At 55.5% G+C, this 26344-nt stretch overlaps 1 protein-coding gene across 1 annotated transcript; it reads right to left on the reverse strand.

Moving 5' to 3' along the window:
* Window positions 1-25386, reverse strand: LOC132836857 (inositol polyphosphate-5-phosphatase A-like). Its single transcript, XM_060856399.1, has 16 exons — window positions 25114-25386; window positions 22006-22047; window positions 20242-20342; window positions 13347-13434; window positions 12852-12915; window positions 11750-11853; window positions 11074-11126; window positions 10528-10644; window positions 9279-9363; window positions 7559-7654; window positions 6990-7064; window positions 6831-6904; window positions 5571-5682; window positions 4381-4434; window positions 3418-3459; window positions 1-2674 (listed from the first exon to the last, which is right to left on the reverse strand). The coding sequence occupies exons 1-16, from the start codon at window positions 25159-25161 to the stop codon at window positions 2654-2656; spliced, it is 1176 nt and encodes a 391-aa protein (XP_060712382.1). The 5' UTR covers window positions 25162-25386; the 3' UTR covers window positions 1-2653.
* Window positions 25387-26344: the final 958 nt, after the last annotated feature.

A 26344-nucleotide genomic window follows, 5' to 3' on the forward strand; every position in this document is an offset into this window, starting at 1 on the left:
CTGTTTGCAAATCAACAGGTTCTTGTTGGAATTTATTACAGTTCTTTACAAAGTCAGGACGGGTACAATGTACAGACAGATGATATAAATACAGGAGGCACTCACAGTGGGGTTATATAAACAGCAATCAGCCAATATGGTACAAAATACATGGAATAAAAAGGGGGCATTCGGCCCGCAGTGGACGCTGAACTAGAAACAGCCTCTGATTGCTCCCTTTCCAAAGCCAATCTCTGATTGGCACGCTATGTGGGGGGAGAGGAAGTGATGGTGGGCAAATCTTGATGAACCCAGTTAGGCGACCAGGCTCAATAAAGGAGCCCTCCAAAATCGTCCTGATGTGTGGGATGGTGGGTCTCATACTCCTGTCAGACTGTCCTTAGTGTGGAAACAGGAGGAGGCCGTTCAGCCCCTCCAGCCCTGTTATTGTATCCAGGCGGTTGGGCGCACATCCACTCTCCTTATCTCAGACGGGAGGGCAGAGAGGCTTTGGAATTCCGTAACCCGGGAAGATGAGGAAGCCCGGCTTTTGAGGGCGTTGAAGGTGGCGATGGATGGACGTCAGACGAGTGGCAACGTGCCAGGTTATAGAGAGAAAGAGAGCAGGTTTAAAGGTTTAGGGCAGCACGGTGGCACAGTGGTTAGCACTGCTGCCTCACAGCGCCAGGGACCTGGGTTCAATTCCCGCCTCAGGCGACTGACTGTGTGGAGTTTGCACGTTCTCCCCGTGTCTGCGTGGGTTTCCACCGGGTGCTCCGGTTTCCTCCCACAGTCCAAAGATGTGCGGGTCAGGTGAATTGGCCATGCTAAATTCCCCGTAGTGTTAGGTAAGGGGTATATGTAGGGGTATGGGTGGGTTGCACTTCGGCGGGTCGGTGTGGACTTGTTGGGCCGAAGGGCCTGTTTCCACACTGTAAGTAATCTAAGGTGCCAGCGTGTTGGTTGGCAGGGCAGTCTGAATGGGCTGGCGTCAGCTCCCGCTCCATGCCACCCGTTTCTCGGAGGACAGGACGGGAACGCCTCAGTCCGAGCTTGGCTTCGGAAGCGGAGGGACACGGGTAAGGAATCCCTGACCCGGCTCCTGGATGGCGACTGGCGGAGTTGGCATTAAGGGCAAAATAAAGACCAGTGACAGCGAGGTGAGAGGGTGGGGGTTACGATGGACTACAAGTCAGGTCAAGGAGGGCGTAATGAGCCCCTGGTGTGGGTAAGGGTACGGGGGGGCAAATGGTGGCTTAGACTGGCATTGGTTGGCACACCGACATATGAGTGGCCATGGGGTGGAGGGAGAAGGTTGGGTGAGAGACAGACTTGGGGTTGGGGGATGGCGGGCGAGGGCTCAATCCTGGGGATTTTTTGTTGATAAAGAAAATACCTTCCTCAGTCGAGTTCATTGAGGGCATCCTGTGCGATACCCTCACTTTGGGTCACTGATATCCCCTTAGATGGACAGATTGGCCACCCTGACCTGATCTGGGCCCGACACGTGACTCCAGACCCCTCAGCAACGCAGTAGCTTCCCTATTCCCCTGTGAAACACACTCTGCTTGGCACCTCGTGGAGTCAGACAGCAGGGAAACAGACCCTTCGGCCCATCCCGTCCGCGCTGACCCCAATCCCAAACTCAACTAGTCCCTCCTGCCTGCTCCTGGCCCCTAAACCTCCAAACCTTTCGGAATCATGGACCTATCCAACTGCCGTTTAAGCATTGTACTTGGATCCCCATCCTCTACTTGGATGTTCATTCCACATACAAATGACCGTCCGTGTAAAAAATATTGCCCCTCAAGTCCTTTTTAAATCTTGCCCCTCTCACCTTCAAAATACACCCCCCCAGGTGAAATCCCACCTCCCCCCCACCAACTGGGGGGGAAGACCCCTGCCGTTCACCTGATCTGGACCCCTCATGATTTTATACACTTCTAGAAGGTAACCCTTTTTACGCTCCAGAGAGAAACGTCCCAGACATTCTCCTTGTAACTCAGACCCGCCATTCCTGGTAAATCTGTTCGGAGCCCTCTCCAGTTTCGTAACGTCCTTCCCAAAACAGAGCCGCCAAAAAAAAAAACCAATGCAGTACTCCAGACGAAGCCTCACCAATGTCCTGTACAACCTCAACATGACTCCCCCCAACTCTGAGGGGAGCTCTGAAGACTGAAATCCTCCCAACTGACGAGGGAGGGGGCAGAAAGAGGCAGAGGTCAAAAATAGGTCAGGAACGAGTTCAACTGAGAACGCAAAGAATGAAAGAGGGGAGCAAGGAGTCATCATTCAGGCTGAGCGGGACTGTAAGAGCTGGTTCCAGGCTGCCTTCAGCTCTGACCGTGGAGGTGGGTGGTTTGTTGGGGGGAATGTGGGGGAGGTGGACATTGGTGAGAAGGGTCGGAGGCCCTAGCTACTCAGGAGACGTCAGTCTCATGACGGTCCAGTTGAGCTCTTGGCGTGATCCAGCGTTGTAGAGGGCAAAGATATTGGGAGGGAACGGGGTGCGGGGTTGGCGGGGGGGGAATGAGTCAGGGGCTGTAAGATGGCGGACAGTCCGTTGGTCGGCTTCAAAGCCTGACGGGTCAAATCCCGATGGCCCACCGCGGTGAGTGGGTGGGTGGGTGGGGGGGCATCAATTCTCTCCTTCTGGTGGAGGGAGGGATCCCAGTCATGTTGTCTCGGAGGTCTCCTACAGGTGAGGAGGGAGAGGGAGAGAGAGACTCATGAGACATTATCAGCCCACCACTGTTGACATCCGCGCTCAGTGTCTGTTCCCAGAGAGAGAGAGAGCGGGTGTGAGGAGGGACCGGGCGCCATGTTGGATTGGGACAGACATTGGTTCGCTCTGAGCAGCCAATGGGCTGGCGGGATTATCACCGGGCCACTGCCCCACCCCCCGAAGCCAGGTCCAAATCCCGCCATAGCGGATTTGACTTTTCTCAGAGTCTCACTGTCTGGAAAACTCTACCCGAATATTGAATTATGGAAATGGACAACCACACCCCAGTCTGGTATCCAGCGATGTGTGGTTGATCTGGGGGGGGGGAGTGGCGATTAAGGGATGGGCGATAGATGCCAGCGATGCCCAGCACCCATGAACAAACACCCGAGCCCCCCGCACTCCCCATCCCCCACCATGGAGGGCGTGACTGGCACCGACTCCCGGTCAGGAGGAGAGGGCGCGGACGGTTTGGGCGATGCCAACAGCGGGTGCCCTGCCCAGCTGTGTGCCAGGCTCCCGGTGCCCGGCCAACGAGGATGTGGGAGTCGGAGGGAGAGCTGCTGCTGAGGCGTGGAACTCAGCGCAATCCCCATCAAGGTGGCGCCCAAGGTCGGCATGGGGAGGGGTGGGCCCGGGGTCAGCTGGGCGAGGGGTCAGTGGGCGTGCCCGAGGGCATACGATCCTGGACTTGGCACCACACGTGCACTTACCGTCTCCATCCAATCGCTGGTCCTGAAGTACAGGAAGACGGGCTGCAAGAGAGAGAGGACGGGGACCACAGATTAGTAGGACTTACATGACCAGCGTCGGCCGAATACGCTGGCCTCTGACCTCGCGGGTCCGTGTCTCGCTCCAGAGAGAGGGGGTGTGATTTCGGACCGTGGTTCACAGACGACGTCATGGAGTCACAGAACGGGCCCGATCTCCACGAGCTCAATGGTTGGAACGGCCAGCTCAGTTTCTCGCCCCTCCCTGTCCCGGCCACATCACACAGGCCACAGTTTCATTGTTACCGAATTCAACCTCTAGGGGGTGCTGTCAGAGGAGATTTACTCTGTATCTAACTCCGTGCTGTCCCTGTACTGGGAGTGTTTGATGGGAGACAGTGTAGAGGGAGCTTTATCCTGTATCTAACCCCATGCTGTCCCTATCCTGGGAGTGTTTGATGGGGACAGTGTAGAGGCAGCTTTACTCTGTATCTAACCCTGTGCTGTCCCTGTCCTGGGAGTGTTTGATGGGGGACAGTGTAGAGAGAGCTTTACTCTGTATCTAACTCCGTGCTGTCCCTGTCCTGGGAGTGTTTGATGGGTGACAGTGTAGAGAGAGCTTTACTCTGTATCTAACCCCGTGCTGTCCCTGTCCTGGGAGTGTCTGATGGGAGAACAGTGTAGGGAGAGCTTTACTCTTTATCTAACCCTCTGTTGTCCCTGTCCTGGGAGCCTTTGATGGGGATGGTGTACAGGGAGCTACACTGTATATCAGGCCCCGGGCTGTCCCTGTCCTGGGAGCGTTTGTGTTAAAGCCGGTCCACATTTCGGGTTTGGAGATGTGAGTGAGTTCTGATACCTTGACGGAGGCTCTTAAATGTGGTAATGAGATCCCTCCAGCCCTGGGGTTGACTCCCTGAGCCTGACCCAGACAAATTCGAAGTGACTGAGACTCGCAGACATTACCTTATGATCCCCCATACAGACCGACGGCCCCACCAGGTCATACACGTACTTTGCCTACAAGACAAGATGGTGATGATCAGAATCGAAATTTGTGCTCTCTCAGCCTCGCAATTATTTCTTCATGGAGTCATAGAGATGGACAGCACGGAAACAGACCCTTCGGTCCAACCCATCCATGCCGACCCAGATATCCCAACTCAAACTAGTCCCACCTGCCAGCGCCCGGCCCATATCCCTCCAAACCCTTCCTATTCATATCCCCATCCAAATGCCTCTTAAATGTTGCAATTGTACCAGCCTCCACCACTTCCTCTGGCAGCTCATTCCATACACGTACCACCCTCTGTGTGAAAAAGTTGCCCCTTTAGGTCTCTTTTATATCTTTCCCCCTCTCACCCTAAATCTATGCCCCTCTAGTTCTGGACTCCCCCACCCCAGGGAAAAAACCTTGTCTATTTACCCTATCCATGCCCCCTCATGATTTTATAAACCTCTATAAGGTCACCCCTCGGCCTCCGACGCTCCAGGGAAAACAGCCCCAGCCTGTTCAAACTCCCCCTATAGCTCAAACCCTCCAACATCCTTGTAAATCTTTTCCGAACCCTTTCACAACATCCTTCCGATAGGAAGGAGACCAGAATCGCACGCAATATTCCAACAGTGGCCTAAGCAAAGTCCTGTACAGCCACAACATGACCTCCCAACTCCTGTACTCAATACTCTGACCAATAAAGGAAAGCATACCAAACACCGCCTTCACTATCCTATCTACCTGCGACTAATCTGGGTTTGATGACGACAATACAATCTTTGGAGCATCAGAAACACTTTAGACACCCGAATTATCACGTGGTGAGGTGATTCGCCAAGGTGAGATCCCAGTTGTGTGACCTGAAGTACCATTTCCCTGGGGATTTTGCTGCTTTGCAAGAGGTGGCAATGGAGGTAGCACTATCCCAGCATTCCCTGTACTAATGAAAGGGCTCTATTAAAATGACAGCTCCCCCCCATCAAGGGGACACTGACCATCAGTGGCCATTTCTTAAGAAGGACGGGGGCCTCTCCCTCGATCACCCACGCGTTCCCCCTTCCTCAACGAAATGACGTGTTTCAGTTATCCTTCTAAACCCTGCCCCTCAACGCCGGACCAGTGCCAGGCGACAGAGTGGAGCTGCGGGATTGGTGGTTACCTTGGCGACAATCTCCTTGGCGCCGGGAGACATGAGAATGCGGTCGCACCAAGCCGGGCAGCGGGTGGTGGCGTACTGCGTGCCCTCGGTGTTGACTTCACTGTACGGGTAACTGGAGGGAAAGACACAAAACGTCAAGTGACCAAGGGGGAGGCGAACATTGGGGAGGGAGCCCTGTTGGGGACTTGGGAGCTGGGGGCGAGTTCTCACTGTGAGAGAGAGAGAGCAAGAAATAGAGAGAGAGAAAGAGAAAGAGAGAGAGAGAGAGAAAGAGAAAGAGAGAGAGAGAGAAAGAGAGAGAGAGAAAGAAAGAGAGAAAGAGAAAGAGAGAGAGAGAAAGAGGGAGAGAGAAAGAAAGAAAGAGAGAGAGAAAGAGAGAGGGATAAAGAGAAAGAAAAAGAGAAAGAAAGAGAGAGAGAAAGAGAGAGAGAGAGCAAGAAAGAGAGAGAGCGAAAGAGAGAGAAAGAGAGGGAACGAGAGTGAGAGAGATAAAGAGAGAGAGAGAGTAAGAGAGAAAGAGAGAGAGAGAGAGAGGTGGGACGTTTCTGAGAGAGAGTTGCTTGTGGGACTATTTTTTTGTTGTGGAGGGACAGCAAGGGTTTGGGAACTGTGGGGGGTGTAGTGAGGTCTGAGACGGCTAACAAGAGAAAGCAGTCAGCTGTCACACTGCGCGGGAATTGAATAAAGGTTGACACTACGATGGCGCAGTGGTCAGCGCTGCTGCCTCAGAACGCCAGGAGTCCAAGGTTGTGCAGGTCAGAGTGGATTGGCCATGATTCTATCGTCCCCGTGGTATCCAGGGGAAGGGGCAGCACGCCTGGGACGGATGCCCTTCGACGGGCTGAATGGCCTGCCTCCGCAATGCGTGGGGAATTCCACGCCCGGAGACCAAGTGCCAAGTGCGGGGAAGGTGATCGGCGGCGCCTGGGGCAGGAGGAACATCCCAGAGAGAAGATCCTCAGCTGAAGGGACACAAAGGTGGGGCTGCAGTTCCAAACTCCACCAGCTAGGGGGCAGACAGAGCAGCCAATTTGAGAGAGAGGTGCGGGAATTATGGGGTGGGTTGGAGTCACTGTCTATATCTGAACACTGACTGGGTTAACAGCGGTTATCACATAAGCGCTGAGTTTGGAGGGGAAGAGAAAATGTCATAGAGACGCAGGCCGGATTTGCGTTCTTGCACGGGTGTCCTGATCGGTTGTGGAGAGGAGCAACTGCGATGGGCTCACCTGCCTCCGCCGTCGATCCCCACTCACTTACCTGGGAGGGAACTCGATGTCCAGTTCGCAGACCTGATTGAAGAAGGTGGTCAGCTCCCTGTCAAACTGCAGGAGCTGGAAGAGAGGCGCTCGGTTACTGGCGGGGCCCAAAGGAAAGGGTGGCGCGAGGAAGCCGCGGCGAGGTCAGGAGCCGACTTACCGCTTTCCCGTTGTTGTGGCGGAAGACATCCTGGTCGAAATAATCAAAGGTTTTCGACTCTATCCGCAGCAGCACCTGCGTGGCCAAGAGGGAAGCCGAATCATTCACCGCTCGCGCACAGTGTGCCTTCACGTAGCGCCTGTTGCGTGGCAAAAAAAACGCAAAACCCCCACCCCCTTCAGACCACAATCCTTGACTGGACAGTCAACAGGGCGAGGTAGGTCGGCATGCATTGGGGGTCAATTTCCAATCATCCTGCTGGGTTCGAGCGATCCAGCAGGCCTGTAGATCGTTAGATGATGTGAGCACACAGTCAAACCTGGTTGTTTCCCCTCGGCAGGGGTGCGGGAGGGGGGTGGAAGAGAGGACCGAGAACGAGAGTTTAAGAAGGAAATAAGGCCTGTGATTTCAAACAGGGAAGGAATTTATTTCTTCCCCGCTGAGAATCTTTGGAATTCCCAACCTCAGGGAAGGGTGAGGTAGTGTCTCGTGGCTCAAGCTAATCCTTTGAACGCAAGCGATTGCATTGAGCGTTTGGTTACCCCATAGGGTGTCTCTGAAGCCAATACCTTGTGATCGTTGTCCCTCTCCTGAAAGATGACCTTTTTCACATCCTCTGTGTCTCTGTTCAGTACAGTCTCCACAGAAGCCGTGCTGCATAGACTCTGTGACACACACACATACACACACAGAGAACAAAGATTTCATGTTATAAGAAGCAGACACTCTGAAGTTTCCACATACATAAAACTATCCCTCAATGCTTCATCACGGTGTTTATGTTAGATTAGATTCCATACAGCATGGAAACAGGCCCTTCAGCCCAACCAGTCCACACTGACCCTCTGAAGAGTAACCCATTTCCCTCTAATTCACCTAACACTATGGGTAATTTAGCACGGCCAATCCACCCTAACCTGCACATCCCTGAGCACTATGGGTAATTTAGCACGGCCAATCTACCCTAACCTGCACATCCCTGAACACTATGGGTAATTTAGCATGGCCAATCCACCCTAACCTGCACATCCCTGAGCACTATGGGTAATTTAGCACGGCCAATCCACCCTAACCTGCACATCCCTGAGCACTATGGGTAATTTAGCATGGCCAATCCACCCTAACCTGCACATCTTTGGACTGTGGGAGGAAACCGGAGCACCCGGAGGAAACACATGCAGACACGGGGAGAATGTGCAAACTCCACATAGACCCAAGGCTGGAATCAAACCTAGGACCCTGGTGCCGTGAGGCAGCAGTGCTAACCACTGAGCCACTGTGCCGCACCTCACCACCCCCCCCCCCCCCCCCACCCCCCAAACACTGTTGTCAAATGACTGGAAAGATGTTGTGAAACTTGAAAGGGTTCAGGAAAGATTGACAAGGATGTTGCCAGGGTTGGAGGATTTGAGCTACAGGGAGAGGCTGAACAGGCCGGGGCTGTTTTCCCTGGAGTGTCAGAGGCTGAGGGGAGACTTTATAGAGGTTTATAAAATCATGAGGGGCATGGATAGGTTAAATAGACATGGTCTTTTCCCCTGGGGTGGGGGAGCCCAGAACTAGAGGGGCATAGGTTTAGGGTGAGAGGAGAAAGATATAAAAGAGGCAACTTTTTCACACAGAGGGTGGTACGTGTATGGAATGAGCTGCCAGAGGAAGTGGTGGAGGCTGGTACAATTGTAACATTTAAGAGGCATCTGGATGGGGATATGAATAGGAAGGGTTTGGAGGGATATGGGCCGGGTGATGGCAGGTGGGACTAGATTGGGTTGGGATATCTGGGTGGGCATGGATGGGTTGGGCCGAAGGGTCTGTTTCCGTGCTGTACGTCTCTGTTTGTAGGAGCGATATCACAGCAGAGGAGTGAGAGGGAGGAACAGGAATCAGAGACACAAGGAGTTTGAGATTCTTATTTATTCCAATGTGGAGTGGAGGCTCACAGAGTCGAGAGGGAGGATAGATCGGGGCGATGTGGTAGAAGTAATGTATTTAGAGTTTCGCAAGGAGGTGTCATATAAAGGGACAGACCAAAGCAAATGTATCAAGTCGAGAAAGAATTATTTTGTCCGGATTCTGGTTGGAAAATGCTGGAAATCTCAGCAGCTTGCCTCAGGATCTTTGACACATGTCCCCGTTCCCCCAGAGGCAGTAAGGCATTGTCCCACTGTTGGGATCGAACAGGGAATGGTCTAACCGACTGGGGTTCAGCAAGATGGGACATGGGGAGGGTTTGGCTCCAGGGAAAGGGGTCGTGCTGGCCAAAGCCACGTGGGATTTCGGAAAACCGACCTCAACCACTCTCTGTGCGTCCAGCCGTACGTTAAAGTCTCCGAAAATAAAGAAGGGCTCCCTCTTGTAACGGCCATCTGTGATCCTGGGAAAACAAGATGGGCACATCATGGTGTCACTCCCTCTCCATATCTCCATCTATCTCCCTCCCTGCATCTCTCCCTCTCCATATCTTCATCCATCTCTCTTCTTCTAGCTCTCCCTGCATCTCTCCCTCTCCATATCTCCATCCATCACTCTCCCTCCATCTCTCCCTCCATCTCTCCCTCTCCATATCTCCATCCATCACTCTCCCTCCATCTCTCCCTCCATCTCTCCCTCTCCATATCTCTATCCATCTCTCTCCCCTCCATCTCTCCCTCTCAATATCACCATCTAACTCTCTCCCTCCATCCTCTCAAGATCTCCATCCATCTCTTTTCTCCTTCCACCTCTTCCTCTCTCCCCCATTTCCCTCTTTCCATCTCTCTGCCTCCACCTCCCTCTCCATCTCTCCCTCTCCAAATCTCCACCTCACCCTCTCTATAAACCTATCTCCATCTCTCCCACCATCTCCATCTCTCCATCCTTTTCCCTCTCCACATCTCTCTCCCTTCACCTCTTTCTCCATCATTCTCTCCAGCCCTGTCCCTCCACCTTTCTCTATCTCTCTCCGTCTCTCTCTCTCTCCGTCAGTTCCTCATCTCTTTCTCCCTCCGTCTGTATCCCCATCTCTCCTTCCATCTGTATCCCCATCTCTCCCTCCATCTCTCTCTTTCTCTCTCCATCGCCAACCCACCTCTGTCTCCCTTACTCTCTCTCTCTCTCTCTCACCAGCCCCATTGCTCCCTCTCCAGCTCTCCCTCCATCTCTCTCCCCCCTCCCCCCCCCCCAACCCTCTGTCTATGGTAATGTGAATCGTAAGGATCTTGTATCTAGGTAGGAATCTGAATTTCCGATCCTACACCACTCTCTCTCGGAACCAAGGTGGTCTACGTTTATTAGATCTAATGTTCCTCACACTGTTCCTGAAGATGCCTTGGGATGATCAGTGTCTCCCACAGTCAGCTCTGATGTTTCTGCCTTAGTCTATCACTCTGAACCCTCCTCCAAGCGAAACCACCAAGTCAACTGTTGCCGGGCAGAATTCAGAGCCGGTCACATGACCACCACCCCTCCCTCCATTCTACGCTTCCCCCACCCTCAACCCATTTAAAGAGACAGTCCTCCCCCCTTCCCCCACCCCAGGATGCGACAGTCACACACTGACCTGCTCAGCACGTATCCCAGGGCCTTCCTCCGGTTTCCTGGGAAGGTGGAGGGACTTTTCCATGCCACGAGGTTGGAGGCGTCGTGGAAGAGGTGGATGTTCACCAGGTCAAACACGCTGGCACGAGACAGAGAGAGAGAGAGAGAGACGGGAAAAGAAATACAGAGCTCGATCAGACGGGGTGGTGGGACGGGGGGGGGGGACGAGGTGAAAGAGAGCGCGTTGGAAATGGCCCAATTCCGAACAACCGTTGGCACCCACACCCTGCCCCGCGCGGTGACATCCCACTGGCACTGCCTGTTGCCAGGGAAATGGGATGATGGGGCTGTTTTGGCGGGGAAGGGCGGGAAGAGTGAGGATTCAGCCCAAGCACGCAGATGATGGGCAGAAGGGTCTCTGTGAAGCATTTGGGTTTTTTTTTCCCTCCTCTCTGAGGGGCCTTCCACGTTGAATCGAGCTCAGGACCCCGAAAGGGCAGCTATGGGAGCGGGTACGCAGCCGATCCGGCAGGGAGTGGGGAAATGAGGGAAGAGCCGGGCGCCGTACCGATTCTGGAATTTCCAGCGAGTCCAGATGTAGCCTTTCCGAGACCATTTAAACTGGGAGAGAGAGAGAGAGAGAGAGAGGCAGAGGACAAGTATCAGGTTCAGTAACTGCATCAAACAGAGCCCAGGTCAGGAGAGTGATGGAATACTCCCCATTTGGTGTTACCCATCACTGAGTCCCTCCCCCCCACCCCACTATCAACATCCTGGGGGTTACCGTCTCCAACAAGAGAGAATCTAACCATCACCCCCTTGACGTTCAATGGTGTTACCATCACTGAATCCTCCCACTATCAACATCCTGAGGGTTACCATTGACCAGAAACTGAACTGGACCAGCCCCATATAAACACAGCAGCTACAAGAGCAGCTCAGAGGCTGGGAATCCTGCAGCGAGTAACTCCCCTCCTGCCTCCCCCCAAAGCCTGTCCCCACCCCATCGACAAGGCCCAAGTCAGGAGGGTGTGTGAGGGAATACTCCCCACTTGCCCTGGATAGGGGGCAGCTCCAACAACACTCGAGAAGCTCGACACCATCCAGGGACAAAGCAGCCCCCCCGCTCGATTGTCCCCACACCCACAAACCCCCGACTCCCTCCACCCCCCGACGCTCAGTAGCAGCAGTGGGTACCATCTACATGGTCTGTCTGACCCAGCAGCTCTGCTGTGTCGACTTACCTCAGGCCAGAAATCCTGGGGGAATTTCTCCTTCTCGATCATGGCGTGGTTCTCCAGGCCGGCAGTGTGGATCTCTTTCCCAGATACCGCCTGAAATTCCTGAACTGGGGATGACCAGGCGGCACAGCGTGAGCGACGAGAGCTGGGGATGAGGGAGTCGTGCGCTAAACTGCGTTTGCCCTTCCTCCTCGTCCCCGGCCCGGCCTCATCCGTTCAGCCGTCTCCATGGCGACCCCTCCCTCTCTCAAGTTCCGCACCCGTTCGGAATCCCGCAGCGTTCTCCTCCCACCCCGCCACCCCCTTCCCACCGGATGACTGGGTCAGCTCCGGGTGGGAGCCCCGAGGGCTCAAGGAAGCGTCCGTGATCCAGGAGAGAGCGAGGGACGGGGGGAAGGGGAACGGGAACACAGAGGGTCATGGAGGAGAGACAGAAGGAGAGGACAGATCAGGGGGTGGGAGAGAGAGAGAGAGAGCGAGAGAGAGAGACATACAGTGGGACGGACAGAGAGAGAGAGAGAGAGAGACAGAGAGAGAGAAAACCAGAGAGAGGGACAGGCAGACAAATAGACAGACAGAGGGACACTGAGAGAGAGAGAGGAAGAGACAGAGAGAGATGGAGAGAGAGAGAGAGAGAGAGGCAGAGAGCAAGGTGGAGAGCGAGAGAGTGACAGAGAAACAGAGAGAGGGAAACAGAAAGACAGAGGGAGGGAATACCAGAGAGAGAGAGAGAGAGAGAGACAGAGAGAGAGAGAGAGAGAGGAGGAACGTGGGAGGGAAGCAGTGAGAGGAAGACAAATAGAGAGAGAGTGGAGGAGATAGAGAGTGCGATTCAGTTCAAGGGAGAGAGAGAGAGAGGGACAGTGTGTGAGAGGGAGACAAAGAGAGAGAGATGGAGATAGTGGAAGAGAGAGGGGGGAGAGAGGAGCTCTGAGAAAGAGAGACAGTGACTGAGACAGCACGCTATGGGGGGGTTTGGGGGGGCAATAAGTTCATGGGTATTGATGAAGGGCATGAGAGGGTCAGAGACGGAGAAGGCGAAACGATCAGAGAGGGAGAGACCAAGGCTTCGGGGGAAGACCGTTTCGAAAGAGAAGACAATTACCTTTAAAATCAAACTGGGAGACATCTTGAATGGACTTGTGCAGGAAATATAGACTTCCCAAAGCCTAGGAGAGAAAGAGAGAGGGGGGCAGGGGGGAAACACAACACAGTGAAGACATGACCATTTCAGGCCCAGCCTGAGGGCACACTCGTCAGGGCACCGACTCCACCGAGGGGACAGCATGCAGGCGAGGAGCTGAACAGTCTCAGCATGGAGACAGGATCTCACTGAGTTCACTCCTGGCCTCGTCCCCTGATTGAACGGGAGAGGTTTCCCAGTAGATTCCCACATCTCCCCGCGTTGTTCGAGACTGATCCCAAACTGATCAAGGGACCCTCCGTCCCGCGAAAGGTGTGTCAGGAGGGGCTGGAGGACCCCTGCGAAACCTCCCGGGAGGGAAGGGACGAGGGTGGAGGAGAGAGTCCGGGGCAGCCCGCTGGGAATAAAGCCTGGCACAGCTTTTCAGAGCACGCCCGCCCGCCCATCGGCACTTACGGTGAAATGGTCGTGGGCAGAGAGGTCTTTGTCAACGTAGACACGGGCACTGGTGTAGTCCACCATCTCGCGGCTGCCAAGCAGATCCCTGCAGAGAAAGACAGACCGGAGGTGACCGGGCGAACCTGGCACAGAGGGGTGGGCACTGCCACCCGCGGCAGAGTGGGGGGACAGTCGGAAACCTTCACTGTTCCAAAGCAAAGGAGGTGGGATGCTACATGCCCTACGGGCACAGTGCCTCCCAGTGGCGAAGGGGGAGCCTGGCTCCCTCAGTGCAGACATTTCAGAGAGCAGCGGCTCGGGGAAACTAGAAAATCACACAGGGTTTCCCGCGGGACCCTCTTACTTTGCGGCACTCCCTCAGCACTGACCCTCTGACAGTGCGGCACTCCCTCAGCACTGACCCTCCGACAGTGCGGCACTCCCTCAGTACTGACCCACTGACAGTGTGGCCCTCCCTCAGCACTGACCCTCGAACAGTGCGGCACTCCCTCAGTACTGACCCACTGACAGTGCGGCACTCCCTCAGCACTGACCCTCTGACAGTGCGACACTCCCTCAGCACTGACCCTCTGGCAATGCGGCACTCCCTCAGCACTGACCCTCTGGCAGTGCAGCACTCCCTCAGCACTGACCCTCTGACAGTGCGGCACTCCCTCAGTACTGACCATCAGACAGTGCGGCACTCCCTCAACACTGACCCTCCGACCGTGCGGCACTCCCTCAGCACTGAACCACCGACAGTGCGGCCCTCCCACAGCACTGAACCTCTGACAGTGCGGCACTCCCTCAGTACTGACCCTCTGACAGTGCGGCACTCTCTCAGCACTGACCCTCTGACAGTGCGGCACTCCCTCAGTACTGACCCTCTGACAGTGCGGCCCTCCCTCAGCACTGACCCTCTGATAGTGCGGCACTCCCTCAGTACTGACCCTCTGACAGTGCGGCACTCTCTCAGCACTGACCCTCTGACAGTGCGGCACTCCCTCAGTACTGACCCTCTGACAGTGCGGCCCTCCCTCAGCACTGACCTTCTGACAGTGCAGCCCTCCCTCAGCACTGACCCTATGACAGTGCGGCCCTCCCTCAACACTGACCCTCTGACAATGCAGCACTCCCTCAGTAGTGACCCTGTGGCAGTGCAGCACTCCCTCAGTACTGACCCTCTTACAGTGCGGCACTCCCTCAGTACTGACCCTTTGACAGTGCAGCACTCCCTCAGCACTGACCCTCTTACAGTGCGGCCCTCCCTCAGTACTGACCCTCCAACAGTGTGGCACTCCCTCAGCACTGACCCTCTGACAGTGCAGCACTCCCACAGTACTGACCCTCTGACAGTGCGGCACTCCCTGAGCAATGACCTTCCGACAATGCGGCACTCCCTCAGTACTGCCCCACTGACAGTGCGGCACTCCCTCAGTACTGACCCTCCGGCAGTGCGAACTGCCTCAGTACTGACTCTCCAACAATGCGGCACTCCCTCAGTACTGCCCCACTGACAGTGCAGCAATCCCTCAGTACTGACCCTCCGGCAGTGCGAACTGCCTCAGTACTGACTCTCCAACAATGCGGCACTCCCTCAGTACTGACCCACTGACAGTGCGGCACTCCCTCAGTACTGACCTTCTGAGAATGCAGCACTCCCGCACTACTGACCCTCTGACAGTTCAGCATTCCCTCAGTACTGACCCTCTGACAGTGCAGCACTCCCTCAGTACTGACCCTCTGACAGTTCAGCACTCCCTCAGTACTGACCTTCTGACAGTTCAGCACTCCCTCGGTAGTGACACTCCGACAGTGCGGCACTCCCTCAGCACTGACCCTCTGACAGTGCGACACTCACTCAGTACTGACCCTCCGACAGTGCGGCACTCCCTCAGCACTGACCCTCTGACAGTGCGGCACTCCCTCAGCACTGACCCTCTGACAGTGCGGCACTCCCTCAGCACTGACCCTCTGACAGTGCGGCACTCCCTCAACACTGACCCTCTGACCGTGCGGCCCTCACACAGCACTGAACCTCTGACAGTGCGGCACTCCCTCAGTACTGACCCTCTGACAGAGCGGCACTCTCTCAGCACTGACCCTCTTACAGTGCGGCCCTCCCTCAGTACTGACCCTCCAACAGTGTGGCACTCCCTCAGCACTGACCCTCTGACAGTGCAGCACTCCCACAGTACTGACCCTCTGACAGTGCGGCACTCCCTGAGCAATGACCTTCCGACAATGCGGCACTCCCTCAGTACTGCCCCACTGACAGTGCGGCACTCCCTCAGTAGTGACCCTCCGGCAGTACGCACTCCCTCAGTACTGACTCTCCAACAATGCGGCACTCCCTCAATACTGACCCACTGACAGTGCGGCACTCCCTCAGTACTGACCTTCTGAGAATGCAGCACTCCCGCACTACTGACCCTCTGACAGTTCAGCATTCCCTCAGTACTGACCCTCTGACAGTGCAGCACTCCCTCAGTACAGACCCTCTGACAGTTCGGCACTCCCTCAGTACTGACCTTCTGACAGTGCAGCACTCCCTCAGTACTGACCTTCTGACAGTTCAGCACTCCCTCGATAGTGACACTCCGACAGTGCGGCACTCCCTTCAGTACTGACTCTCCGACAGTGCGGCACTGCCTCAGCACTGACCCTCTGACAGTGCGGCACTCACTCAGTACTGACCCTCCGACAGTGCGGCACTCCCTCAGCACTGACCCTCTGACAGTGTGGCACTCCCTCAGCACTGACCCTCTGACAGTGTGGCACTCCCTCAGCACTGACCCTCTGACAGTGTGGCACTCCCTCAACACTGACCCTCCGACCGTGCGGCCCTCACACAGCACTGAACCTCTGACAGTGCGGCATTCCCTCAGTACTGACCCTCTGACAGTGCGGCACTCTCTCAGCACTGACCCTCTTACAGTGCGGCCCTCCCTCAGTACTGACCCTCCAACAGTGTGGCACTCCCTCAGCACTGACCCTCTGACAGTGCAGCACTCCCACAGTACTGACCCTCTGACAGTGCGGCACTCCCTGAGCAATGACCTTCCAACAATGCAGCACTCTCTCAGTACTGACCCTCTGACAGTTCAGCATTCCCTCAGTACAGACCCTCTGACAGTTCAGCACTCCCTCAGTACTGACCTTCTGACAGTTCAGCACTCCCTCAGCAAAGACCCACCGACAGTGCGGCACTCCCTTAGCACTGACCCTCTGACAGTGGGGCACTCCCTCAGTACTGCCCCACTGACAGTCCAGCACTCCCTCAGTACTGACCTTCTGACAGTTCAGCACTCCCTCAGTACTGACCCTCTGACAGTGCAGTCCTCTCTCAGCACTGACCCACTGACAGTGCGGCACTCCCTCAGCACTGACCCTCTGACAGTGCGGCCCTCCCTCAGCACTGACCCTCTGACAGTGCGGCACTCCCTCAGCAATGACTTCCGACAATGCGGCACTCCCTAAGCACTGACCCTCTGACAGTGCAGCACTCCCTCAGCAAAGACCCACCGACAGTGCGGCACTCCCTCAGCACTGACCCTCTGACAGTGGGGCACTCCCTCAGTACTGCCCCACTGACAGTGCGGCACACCCTCAGTAGTGACCGTCTGACAGTGCGGCACTCCCTCAGCACTGACCCTCTGACAGTGGGGCACTCCCTCAGTACTGCCCCACTGACAGTGCGGCACTCCCTCAGTAGTGACCCTCTGACAGTGCAGCACTCCCTCAGTACTGACCCTCTGACAGTTCAGCACTCCCTCAGTACTGACCTTCTGACAGTGCAGCACTCCCTCAGTACTGACCCTCTGACAGTTCAGCACTCCCTCAGTACTGACCCTCTGACAGTGCAGTCCTCTCTCAGCACTGAACCACTGACAGTGCGGCACTCCCTCAGTACTGACCCACTGACAATACAGCCCTCCCTCAGCACTGACCCTCTGACAGTGCGGCACTCCCTCAGCAATGACCTTCCGACAATGCGGCACTCCCTCAGCACTGACCCTCTGACAGTGCGGCACTCCCTCAGCAATGACCCACCGACAGTGCGGCACTCCCTCAGTAGTGACACTCTGACAGTGTGGCACTCCCTCAGTAGTGACCCTCCGACAGTGCCGCACTCCCTCAGTACTGACTCTCCGACAGTGCGGCACTCCCTCAGCACTGACCCTCTGACAGTGCGGAACTCCCTCAGCACTGACCCTTTGACAGAGCAGCACTCCCACAGTACTGACCCTCTGACAGTGCGGCACTCCCTCAGCAATGACCTTCCGACGATGCGGCACTCCCTCTGCACTGCCCCACTGACAGTGCGGCACTCCCTCAGTAGTGACCCTCCGACAGTGCTGCACTCCTTCAGTACTGACCCACTGACAATACGGCTCTCCCTCAGCACTGACTCTCTGACAGTGCGGCACTCCCTCAGTACTGACCCTCTGACAGTGCAGCACTCCCTCAGCACTGACCCTCTTACAGTGTGGCCATCCCTCAGTACTGACCCTCCAACAGTGTGGCACTCCCTCAGCACTGACCCTCTGACAGTGCAGCACTCCCACAGCACTGACCCTCTGACAGTGCGGCACTCCCTGAGCAATGACCTTCCGACAATGCGGCACTCCCTCAGTACTGCCCCACTGACAGTGCGGCACTCCCTCAGTACTGACTCTCCAACAATGCGGCACTCCCTCAGTACTGACCCACCGACAGTGCGGCACTCCCTCAGTACTGACCTTCTGACAGTGCAGCACTCCCTCAGTACTGACCCTCTGACAGTGCAGTCCTCTCTCAGCACTGACCCACTGACAGTGCGGAACTCCCTCAGTACTGACCCACCGACAGTGCGGCACTCCCTCAGTAGTGACCCTCTGACAGTGCGGCACTCCCTCAGCAATGACCTTCCGACAATGCGGCACTCCCTGAGCACTGACCCACCGACAGTGCGGCACTCCCTCAGTAGTGACCCTCTGACAGTGCTGCACTCCCTCAGTACTGACTCTCCGACAGTGCAGCACTCCCTCAGCACTGACCCTCTGACAGTGCGGCACTCTCTCAGTATTGACCCTCTGACAGTGCTGCACTCCCTCAGTACTGACCCACTGACAATGCGGCTCTCCCTCAGCACTGACTCTCTGACAGTGCGGCACTCCCTCAGCACTGACTCTCTGACAGTGCGGAACTACCTCAGTACTGACCCTCCGACAGTGCGGCACTCCCTTAGTACTGACCCTCCGACAGTGCGCACTCCCTCAGTACTGACTTTCCAACAATGCGGCACTCCCTCAGTACTGACCTTCTGACAGTGCAGCACTCCCTCAGTACTGACCCTCTGACAGTGCAGCACTCCCTCAGCACTGACTCTCTGACAGTGCAGTCCTCTCTCAGCACTGACCCACCGAAAGTGCGGCACTCCCTCAGTAGTGACCCTCCGACACTGCTGCACTCCCTCAGTACTGACCCACTGACAATGCGGCACTCCCTCAGTACTGACCCTCCGACAGTGCGCACTCCCTCAGTACTGACTTTCCAACAGTGCGGCACTCCCTCAGCACTGACCCACTGACAGCGCGGCACTCCCTCAGCACTGACTCTCCGACAGTGCGGCACTCCCTCAGCACTGACCCTCTGACAGTGCGGAACTCCCTCAGCACTGACCCTCTGACAGTGCGGAACTACCTCAGTACTGACCCTCCGACAGTGCGGCACTCCCTCAGTACTGACCCTCCGACAGTGCGCACTCCCTCAGTACTGACCTTCCGACAGTGCGCACTCCCTCAGTACTGACTTTCCAACAATATGGCACTCCCTCAATACTGACCCACTGACAGCGCGGCACTCCCTCAGCACTGACTCTCCGACAGTGCGGCACTCCCTCAGCACTGACCCTCTGACAGTGCGGAACTCCCTCAGCACTGACCCTCTGACAGAGCAGCACTCCCTCAGTACTGATCCTCTGACAGTGCGGCACTCCCTCAGTAGTGACCCTCTGACAGTGTAGCAATCCCTCAGTACTGACCCTCCGACAGTGCAGCACTCCCTCAGTAGTGACTCTCCAACAATGCGGCACTCCCTCAGTACTGACCCACTGACAGTGCTGCACTCCCTCAGTACTGACTCTCCGACAGTGCGGCACTCCCTCAGCACTGACCCTCTTACAGTGCGGAACTCCCTCAGCACTGATCCTCTGACAGTGCAGCACTCCCTCAGCACTGACCGCCTGACAGTGCGGCACTCCCTCAGCAATGACCTTCCGACAATGCGGCACTCCCTCAGCACTGCCCCACTGACAGTGCGGCACTCCCTCAGTAGTGACCCTCCGACAGTGCGGCACTCCCTCAGTAGTGACCCTCCGACACTGCTGCACTCCCTCAGTACTGACCCACTGACAATGCGGCTCTCCCTCAGCACTGACTCTCCGACAGTGCAGCCCTCCCTCAGCACTGCCCCACTGACAGTACGGCACTCCCTCAGTAGTGACCCTCTGACAGTGCGGCACTCCCTCAGTACTGACCCTCTTACAGTGCGGCCCTCCCTCAGCACTGATCCTCTGACAGTGCAGCACTCCCTCAGTCCTGACCCTCCGATAGTACAGACCTCTGTCAGATATGTGCAGTATCAGTCCTGTGCCAAGTACGGTGTATTTCCTGGAGAGTGGAGGGTTTCTGACTGTGCATCAGTGTCAATGTTGCAACATCTCCTGGGACTCACCCACACATCCCCACACATTAACACACACACACACACACACACACACATCCCCACACACACACACACACATCCCCCCACACACACACAGACACACACACACATCCCCACACACACACAGACACACACACACATCCCCACACACACACACACACACACACATAGACAGCTTGGCAGGCTGGCATCGACTGGCACTCACGTTACAAACTTGTCCACGTGCTCCATGCCAACCTCATAGTCCTTCCCTCCGATCTCCTGGCAGTGTACGGCAAGGAAGTGGGGCTTGTACTTGTTCACCACCTGTAACACAGAACAGGAGCAGGCCATCGTGAGGGTACAGGCCGCACAAGGAGGGATGTGTGTGTGTGTGCGTGTGTGAGTTTGCGACTGAGTGTGCACGTGAGTGAGCATGCGAGTGAGTGTCTGAGTGTGTTCGTGTGAGAATATGTGTATGAGTGTCTGTGTATAACTGTGTGGGAGTGTGAGAGTCTGTTTGTGCGTATGAGAGGGTATGATTGTGTGTGTGTGTGTGTGAGAGGGTGTGTGAGTGTGCGAGAGTGCATGTGCGTGTGCATGAGTGAAAGTGTGTGAGTGTGCACGTGATTGTGGGTGTGTGTGTGAGTGCATGTTGTGTGTGCGTGTGAAAGTTTGTTTGAGTGTGAGAGTGTGTGAGAGACAGAGTGCGTGAATGTGTGTGCGTGTGTGTGCGCAAGATATGATTTTGTAAGTGTGCATGTGAGTGTGTGTGAGTGTGTGAGAGAGAGAGACCGAGAGGGTGAGTGTGTGTAAGAGAGTGTGCGTGTGTGTCTGTGTGTATGTGAGAGAGAGTGTGTGAGAGTGTGTGTGTGTGAGAGAGTGTGTGCGCGTGTGTGATAGTGTGTGTATGTGTGTGTGAGAGAGAGTGAGAGTGTGTGTGCGTGTGTGTGAGAGAGATGGTGTGCGTGGGAGTGTGAGAGAGAGTGTGCGCGCATGTGTGATGGTGTGCGTATGCATGTGTGAGAGAGAGAGAGAGTGTGTGAGTGTGTGCATGGGAGTGTGAGAGAGTGTATGTGTATGAGTGAGAGAGTGTGTGTGAGAGAGAGAGAGAGAGAGACTGAGAGAGACAGAGAGAGTGTGAGAGTGAGAGAGAGAGACAGAGAGCGTGAGAGTGTGTGTGAGAGTTTAAAATTGTCTGTGGGTGTGTGTGAGAGTGTGTGTGTGTGTGTGTGTGTGAGAAAGTGTGTGCGTGAGTGTTTGTGTGCACGTGTGTGAGAGCGCGTGAGTGTGAGTGAGAGAATGTGAGTGTGTGTGTGATTGAGAGAGAGAGAGAGAGAGAGTGAGCCTGTTCCTCGAGTTTTTTGTGAACAGTAACAGGGTGTGCGTTGACATTGACAGAAGGGAGTCAGCGATTGGATCTTAGTGCCACACCTGCATTCAAGCATCAGGTTTCTCTCTGCAGGATGATGCTGCATAAACAGATGTCGTTCTGCCCCTTGATGTCTTCTAGCCCTTCAATCAGATCACGTCTGATCTGAATATCGAGACAGGGGCAGCTCCCTCTCTCAGGGAACAGCTCTTACTGGGGTACAGGCATCAGGGATACAGTTACCACTGGGGTACAGGCATCAGGGATACAATTACCACTGGGGTACAGGTGTCAGGGATACAATTACCACTGGGGTACAGGCATCAGGGATACAATTACCACTGGGGTACAGGCACCAGGGATACAATTACCACTGGGGTACAGGCGTCAGGGATACAATTACCACTGGGGTACAGGCACCAGGGATACAATTACCACTGGGGTACAGGTGTCAGGGAGATAGATACCACTGAGGTACAGGCATCAGGAAGACAGTTACCACTGGGGTACAGGCGTCAGGGTGACAGATACCATTGGGGAACAGGCAGCAGGGAGACAGATACCACTGGGGTACAGGCGTCAGGGAGACAGATAACACTGGGGTGGAGGCGGACTCACCTGGTAAAATTCCTGAAGCCAAATAACCCGCAGGCCTTCCAACTGTGGAAACAAAAACAAAAATCACACGAATCACATTTCATTTCCTGCCCGGCTCCCTCCCTCCCTCAAGGCTTCGACCAGCCTCTGCACGACGGAAAACAAAAATAAACAGCATCGATTTGGACCGGGAGGGGGGTCCTCGGGCGGCCATCTTGGAGGGGTTGTCGTAGTTAGGCCTCAGGCCTAGTCAGGTCAAGCTTGGCGGACAGTTCCAGTGTTGAATTTCACAAACAGAATACCAAAGTGTGACCTCAGTAGAGGCAGGAAAAAACTTGTGGGGCCTTCAGTGAATTAAAATGAAAAACCATTGCCGCTCTGATAATCGTCAACTCGATTCCCGTTCCCATTTACAATCTATCTTGGCCTTGAACAGACTTCACGACCCGGCCCTGGCAGCCCCCCACCAATGGGAGAGAATTCCACAGATTCGCTCCCCTCAGAGATTCCTCATCTGTGTCTCCTGTGGATGATCCCTTATTCTGTGAGGACACCTTCTGGTCCCAGACTCTCCCACCAAGGGGAACAATGTCTCCACATCTCCCCTTGCCAAGTCCCTCTGCGAATCAATCAGGTCAGGAGGCTATTCAGCCCATTGGGTTTTCGGTGAAGTGATTGGAGGGGGTCTCCTTATCTGAGGAAGGACGTACTGGCAATGGAGGGAGGGCAACGATGGCTTTCCCATTCTGGGACTGAAGGATGTAGAGAGACCGGATCGGGTTAGGATCATAATCACCGGGAGGTTGGAACAATGGGGGAGGGGGGAAGATCTTATAGGAACCTGTCGAGTTCTAGCAGGGAGCAGACAGGGTAAAGGATGTTCCTGATGACCCAGGGACCAGGGGAGTCATCAACCAGGGGCTCACGGTGTCAGGACAGGACTGACACAGGGAGAGCTGTCTTCACCCAGAGAGTGGGGGGTGGGGTGGGGTGGGGGGGAGCCTGTGGAACTCTCTGTCACAGAAAGCAGTCGGAGCTGAAATTCCAGAACATTATCAAGGACTTTGACCCAGCCCTTGGGCCAGAGGGATCGAAGGGCACGCGGAAGGAATGATGTGAGGAATTGTGACCGGATTGAGGAATTGGATCATATCGAGGGATTGCCTTCAGGATCTAATCCGCTCCCGGGTTTCCCTGTCTCCCAGGGAGCGGGGCTCCCTCGAGACCCGCCTGGAAGTGTGATTTCATTGACGTAGCACCCTATCAGCGGACCTTGCACAATAACCACATTTTCTGTCCCCCAGCAACGATTTGAACCCCAAAACAAGACACACGTTAGGAGGGGGCAAGACGCCATGATTGACTGGGGAGGTGGGGGGGGGCAGGGGGGGAGTCACCTGGACCCAAACGCAAGAGAGGGAAACTTCGGTCGTGAGCAAATAGGGTTGTAGAAATGTACAGCATGGAAACAGACCCTTCGGTCCAACCCGTCCATGCCGACCCCAGATATCCCAACCCAATCTAGTCCCACCTGCCAGCACCCGGCCCATATCCCTCCAAACCCTTCCTATTCATATACCCATCCAAATGCCTCTTAAATGTTACAATTGTACCAGCCTCCACCACTCCCTCTGGCAGCTCATTCCATACACGCACCACCCTCTGTGTGAAAAAGTCTCCCCTTAGGTCCCTGTTATATCTTGGCTGTCTCATCCTTTGCGCTCTAGTTCTGGCCTCCCTCCACCCCAGGGGGAAAAGACCTTATCTATTTATCCTATCCATGCCCCCTCATGATTTTATAAACCTCTAAAAGGTCTCCCCTCAGCCTCCCACGCTCCAGGGAAAACAGCCCCGGCCTATTCAGCCTCTCCCTGTAGCTCAAACCCCTCCAACCCTGGCACTAAAGGAAGGGGAGATGCCGCGGGTGTATGGTTGCCGTGGAGACGCAGAGAGAATAGTCAGGCCGCTGAACCGGGCCCGGGGAAGACGTGCTGGTCAATCACCTCCGCCCCCACCCCGACCTCATCGCTCAGGTCGACGGCACAAGGGTGTCCTCCACCGGACTTGCCCGTTCAAAAGGTGAAGGAATACTCTTGAGAAACCCATGCCCGGTGATGCCTGGCACCGTCGAATAGCACCGCAGATCTCCGGTCCATCGCAGCGCGCTCACAGGCAGGCGGTCAATCCACGGTCCGGCCTCGCCCACCTTCCCCCCTCCCCACCAAACACAACGTTCCCAAAACATTAAACCTCTGACCATGGCGGCCCAGCGTGGTTCAGTCTCAAGGCAGACTTGCATTGACGTGGCGCCTACCCGGCTTGACCGCAGCAGGGGGGTGGGGGTAGTGGGGAGAAGGTCGCAAATGCCCAGGGTAGTGGGGGAGGGGGGGGGAACAGGGCACAGGTCTGGGTGGACACCGACACCCCTCCTCTACCCAGCACCCCCCACCCACCCCTCTGCCCGGGTCGTACGGTCTCACAGCACCGGTGAGGTCGCCCCAGTCGAACAGCCGGCCCGAGAAGGGACAGGTGTTGGCTCGGAGGGGGGTGGGGACTCTCCGTCAGCGCGGTGAAGACCCTCCGACTCCCCTGGGGCGGGGGAGGGACGATGTCCCATCTCCCCCAACACCCCTGAGAAACAGGGCACTGACAGACAGGAGTAAGGATTGGGAGGGGGGATAGGGGGAGGTCACTGGGAAGGTTAGCTCCGGGCAGGAGGGGATTTGGTGGATAAAATACCAAGGGCATGGTGTTGGGGCGAGGAAGGGGAATAAAATTAGAGAGGGGGGGGGGGGGTGGGGAGGAAATGAACTTTCAAAGACTTGGGAACAGATGGGAGAGTTGGGGAGGGGTCAAGGAAATGAAATATTGAAGTCTTGGGGAAGAGCATCAGAGACTGGGGAGGGGGGAAATGAACTAGCAAAGTTTTGGGGAGAGTATCAGAGACTGGGAAGGAATCGGATTCAAAGACTTGAGGGCAGGGGACGGAACCGACAAGTTGAACGGCAGGCTTTGGTCAGGGGATGGTGGGGGAGGGAGGGCCGTGAGAGTCGACAGCGAACAGATCCTGAGTCCCCCGAGAGCATGACGGAGAGAGAGAGAGAGAGAGAGAGGGAGAGAGTCACTTACATCGTCAAACAGGGAGCCGACATTAGCCGTGAGCAACAGGATATCCATGAGAGGGTGCCGCTGGCGTGAGGAAAGGGTTGGGGGAAGGGGGTTCTTATCAACGCCCCAAGGTAACCGCCCACCAAAGCCCCTGGAACTCCTGCACCAAGCTACGAGACTTGCTGAGGAGCCTTTTAATCGATTCTGGAATGTGGATTCTCTCTCTCTCTTCTTCTAGTTGAAAACCAGCTCCACCCACGCAACACAGCTCCCCTCCCCTCCACCCCTTTTCTGGTCTTTTTACACAACATCCCGCACACTTCCTGTTGTTCGTGGCAGCAGGAACGCTCTGTTCACTTTCACTCCCCAACGGTCAAAGCCAGAGAGAGAGAGAGAGAGAGAGAGAGATGAGCCACCTTTTGAGAAAATTGACCAGGGCATTTGGGAAGGTGGGGCTGGAATCAACAAGGGTTTCCCCAGGGAGGGCGGTGCGGTCTTGCATTGATATAGACACTTGCCCCTCCCTTACCCCCACCCGATGTGGCTTCTCGAAAGGGTTCTCCCCCCTCCCTCCCACATGTTGCGGCTGTACAGGACATTGGTGAGGCCGCTGTTGGAATATTGCGTACAGTTCGGGTCTCCTTCCTATCGGAAGGATGTTGTGAAACTTGGAAGGGTTCAGAAAAAGATGTACAAGGACGTCGGAGGGTTCGAGCTACAGGGAGAGGCTGAACAGGACGGGGCTGTTTTCCCTGCAGCGTCGGAGGCTGAGGGGGTGACCTTATAGAGGTTTATAAAATCATGAGGGGGCACGGATAGAATAAATAGACAAAGTCTTTTCCCCTGGGGTGGGGGAGTCCAGAACTAGAGGGGCATAGGTTTAGGGTGAGAGGGGGAAAGATATAAAAGAGACCTAAGGGGCAACTTTTTCACACAGAGGGTGGTACATGTCTGGAATGAGCTGCCAGAGGAAGTGGTGGAGGCTGGTACAATTGCAACATTTAAGAGGCATCTGGATGGGTATATAAATAGGAAGGGTTTGGAGGGATATGGGCCGGGTGCTGGCAGGTGGGACTAGATTGGGTTGGGATATCTGGGTCAGCATGGACAGGTTGGACCGAAGGGTCTGTTTCTGTGCTGTCCATCTCTATGACTGTAACTTGGCACCAACCACGTGACTTGTCCCTCTTCCTTCCCACCTTACCCTCCTTTCTGACCTATCATTATCACCACCTCCCCCATGCCTTCAACT

This window comes from Hemiscyllium ocellatum, chromosome 48, assembly GCF_020745735.1.
Source record: "Hemiscyllium ocellatum isolate sHemOce1 chromosome 48, sHemOce1.pat.X.cur, whole genome shotgun sequence".
Taxonomy (NCBI): Eukaryota; Metazoa; Chordata; class Chondrichthyes; order Orectolobiformes; family Hemiscylliidae; genus Hemiscyllium; species Hemiscyllium ocellatum.